We start from the raw sequence: 4,311 nt of genomic DNA on the forward strand, positions 1-4,311 counted from the left end.
AAAGACATTTGAACCGTTATTGATGATATTTAATGTTCTGAAAATCAATTTGAATTGACCAGTCGAACCGAAAACCGTTAATAAATACAGTTCGGACAGGAGCCGAAACCGTCAAATTCAAGAACCAAAATTGAACCGTCAAACTGGCTGGGAACCGGTCGATCGAACCGAACCGTGACTCGGCCGATTTTTTGAATTTTGCCAAAAACGCTGCGTTTTGCCCACAGATCTAGAAACGAACCCTAGCCTTCAGTCTTTAGTCTTCAGTTCACTCAGATACCACTCTCGAGCCTCCTCTCTGCAGCCCTCCACTCTCACCTTTCGCACTCAGTGGCCACGCATGCAGTCTCTACCTCGAACTTCCGGCGTAACCTTCGTCCCGCCGCCGTCGCAACACCTCTATCGAAGTCACTCACCGTCGCAAGTTCGTGGAGCCAGTTTGGAGATTCGCGCAGCCCTTTCCGTCGAAGTGAGCCGTGGAAATCGCAGCCACCGCCAGCACTGCTTGCCGTTGTGCAGTGTCGTCATGAGTGACCTGAAGCCCTTGCCCCTGTCTTGAGCCCCATTTCTGATTCCTCAGTCTCATACATATTCTCATTATTTCTCCCCAAAACACAACCCTAGCCTCCATCGTGCCGTCATTGGTCGCACTGTCGCTGCCTAGTTCACTGTGGTCGTTCTTCAATCTTCCTATTTCGTGGTGCTCGAAGGCCCTTTCATTCTCCCAACGCCAATGCTCCTACTCATTGATGATAAATTGATACGGATAAATTGTTATTGGTTTGTACATGCTTTTATTTTTTTAGACAAAAGGACAAATAGGTCCTGAGCTTTTGGCCCGTGGACATTTTCGTCCCTGAGCATTTGAAAATACTTTTAAATCCCCGAGCTTAGCAAATTTTGGACGGATGAGTCCCTCCGTGGATTTGCCTCCGCCGGACCCATCGGAGAAGTCTGATCTGGCTCTCCTGAGGATGACGTGGCACGCATGGTTGACAGCTGGACTGCTGAGTAGAAAGCTCCCTTCGAAAATTGGACAATGAAGTCCCTCCACCACTAAACTACGTCATTTTTCCACCCTACCCTAATTCTTAAATTGATTGCCCTTGTTTTTGGAGGCCAGTGGTGAGGAGTTGGACATGCATCAACCATGGCTGCTAATGGAGCATCAACATCGTCGAGAAGAAGCCACAGGAGAGTAAGAGAGGAAGATTCTGCCTCAAGCTCAGACCCTTATGTTCTTTACGACGGAGACCCGAAGGACGATGTCGCCCGGAGATGCTTCTGTGGAGTTTATGCGATAATGTATATGTCGAGGACGATTAGGAACCCAAACAGAGTCTTCATGGGTTGCCCATTCTATAAGGTAAGATAAGAAACCTGTAAATTTTGTTCTGTTGGAATGGTTTTGTATAGTGCATTTATTTTGGGTTTTTGTCAGGGAAACCAACCGCACTGCAAGTTTTTTCTTTGGGTGGATGAGCATTTGGCTAGAATTGGAAGCAGTGGTTGCGTCTTTGATAAAAGACCTGTGGTTGAGAAAGAGCCAGAAGTTGTTGAAGAGGATGAGGAATTCCATCATAGGATTACTATTCTGGAGGAGAAGGTTACTGTGCTGGAGAAGAAAAAAAATCCCTTAGCTTGTTGTGTTGTTATTGTTGTATGTGCTGTTGTGGCTGCATTTTATGTTTGTAGTGACTGATAAATGAATTTTAGAAGGTAGAGTTGGAAAATGTGTTGATTCTGGTTTCTATTTTGTAATGAAACATGGTCTTTAGGGAACATTTGTATCCTATTATCTATGTAAATGCAGTTAAAGTTATGATATCAATTGGGTGTTGAAATTATGTTGTCAATATGTGAAGAAGCCTTGAATGATTGCGTATAGTAGGCATAAAAGTTGTATACTTAACCACATAACATATATTAAAAGTTTCCCAAAAAGAACAATTCTGCTCAAGTGTATAGTATTATGAAGCTTAACATCACAAAAGTAAGCCTCACATATAATTTCTCATATTATATTGAAAAAGACTCCCTTACATATTCAAACAATATATAAATACCGTAGTGAAAATTGAAAGCAATTCCATATTGTCGCTTCACATTGTCCCCCCTACCCTATACTTTATCAATGCTTATTATTAATTAATTAATAACTACTTCTAATATGTTGCCGTTAATCAAATGAAAGACTGCATCATCACCCTGCTCATCAACTACAATATTTTCACTTCTCATAAATACACTAGTATCTAATGTTATAATAGTTTAAAGAGAAACTCTTGAGTCTATGGCTAATAACTTTATAAACTAACTCAGCAGCTACTCAGACTTACATATGCAGCAGTAATACATTCATACTAATATCACTAAGTCATCTTAAGTAGATCATCAGCTACTCATTCTTACATATGCAGTAGTAGTGCATTCATACTAACATCACTAAGTCATATTAATTAAAACAACAATCATTCGTACTAACTAAAGCAGCAGGTGGACACATGTATTAAGAAATAACATAGTCTTAATCAACACTAAGTAATAATCAAGTTTACCTTTTGTTGGTCGGACATAAAGTTCCATCCATGAGTCTGCACATCCCCCAAATCCTCTTCGAGAAGAGTCAAGAACCACTTCCAGGATTCCTTAGTTTCAGACTTAGCTACTCCATAGGCAACCACGTAAAATTGGTTATTGGCATCCTGGGCAACTGCTGTGAGGAGTTGTCCACCATAATAAGTCTTCAGAAAGCAGCCATCAAGATGTATCAATGGCCTACACCCAGTTTTGAACCCCTGTTTACATGCTTCTAATGATATGTAAAGTTTATCAAAAACAGGGGGGATTGAGGTATAGGAGTGACACACAACTCTGCCCTGGACCCTGGATTGCTTCTTAATATCTCAAACAAATAATCTCTAACATTACTATACTGCTCCCTCTCATTACCCATGATTCTCTCTCTTGCCTCTCTAACTGCTCTGTACACCATTTTTGGATGTGCAGTGAGTGAGAATTCTTCTCTGAGGAAGTCAATAGCCTCATTTGTTCTCATATGAGGCTGTGTATTCATTCTCTTCTCAACCTTTAAGCTAATCCAATGTTGATCAGCCGCATTACTTCCCATGTCCCTTGCACATGTATGGTCATTCTTGTAAGTCTTAACCTGATAGCATTGCAGAGACTTATTGTATGATAAATGAACCAGCCATGGACACTCATCATCTATGCATCCCACCCTCACTCTCTCTTTGTCATTCTTAATCCACCTTAGCTCCCTACCCTCAGCAATGAATGAGTCTTTTACAACTTCCTTAAATCTGTCAATGGTGGCAAACCTTGTCCCTAACTCAAACCTCCCCTCTCCATGCTCATAATCGTCATCAAACTCAGAAAATTTATGCTTGCTAGATTCATCATCTGATGAAATAGGTGTATGTAAAGTCTCAGATTCATAGTCATATACCGGGTCATCATCATCATCTTGCATCAAGCTCTCATAGAACCTAACATCTTGGTCCATGTTGGGCTGTGGGCCTCAGTTGGGCTGCACATTAGGATCAGGCCCAACATAATTTCTGGTCTACTGCTCATTGGGTCCAATGCTTTGTCCCATCTTCTTCCACGTCTTCCTCTTTCTTTTAGCACCTGTCTTGTTTGCACTTGTCTTCTTTGGAGACACAGCTTTCTTCTTTCCCTTCATTACTCTCTGCCTTTTGCTATCCTCATCATCAGCATTTGTATCATCATCATCACTGTCACTTTCAAACCCAGGAGGTGGAGGTTTGTAGGGCTCATCCTCCGTACTCTCATACCCATCATCAGCGGACGAACTCTGCTCATCCACCAAAACCTCTCCCTCATCAGGACTCTTACTTTGCTTTCCAGCATTCTCCACAATCTCAGGTTCATCAACCGGGTGATCAAAGTATAGGTAAAACTCGTCAGTCTCTGTATTCTTCATTTTGTTCTCTCGCATTTCGTTAATCCCTGCATCCCCAATGAGAATATGCAGCCCAGACTCAATATCAGGACTCATTGGATCATACCAATAAACTGTCTTATATGATTGGTACCCCAAGCGCTTGAACAGTGTGATCAAGTCTCCGAAATTAACGAAGTCCATGTCCATTTCTAGAAACTTCTCCACCTTTCCATTTTTGTAAACCAGACAGCCATTACTCTCTCTCACAAAATTACCTCCATGGTGGAACACAGGCACTACAAACACATCAACCATCTGACACAAGAAAAACGGAAAACTGTAAACAATGATCAAGAATTACTCTATTCACATATTAAAAGGCA

General features: G+C 41.5%; 1 protein-coding gene across 1 annotated transcript; it reads right to left on the reverse strand.

Moving 5' to 3' along the window:
• Positions 1-2,537: 2,537 nt before the first annotated feature.
• Positions 2,538-3,526, reverse strand: LOC107461964 (uncharacterized). The gene is made up of 2 exons (XM_021130155.1): positions 2,927-3,526; positions 2,538-2,798 (listed from the first exon to the last, which is right to left on the reverse strand). The coding sequence occupies exons 1-2, from the start codon at positions 3,524-3,526 to the stop codon at positions 2,538-2,540; spliced, it is 861 nt and encodes a 286-aa protein (XP_020985814.1).
• Between the last annotated feature and the right edge of the window lie 785 nt (positions 3,527-4,311).

Source organism: Arachis duranensis, chromosome 8 (genome assembly GCF_000817695.3).
Source record: "Arachis duranensis cultivar V14167 chromosome 8, aradu.V14167.gnm2.J7QH, whole genome shotgun sequence".
NCBI classification, from domain to species: domain Eukaryota; kingdom Viridiplantae; phylum Streptophyta; class Magnoliopsida; order Fabales; family Fabaceae; genus Arachis; species Arachis duranensis.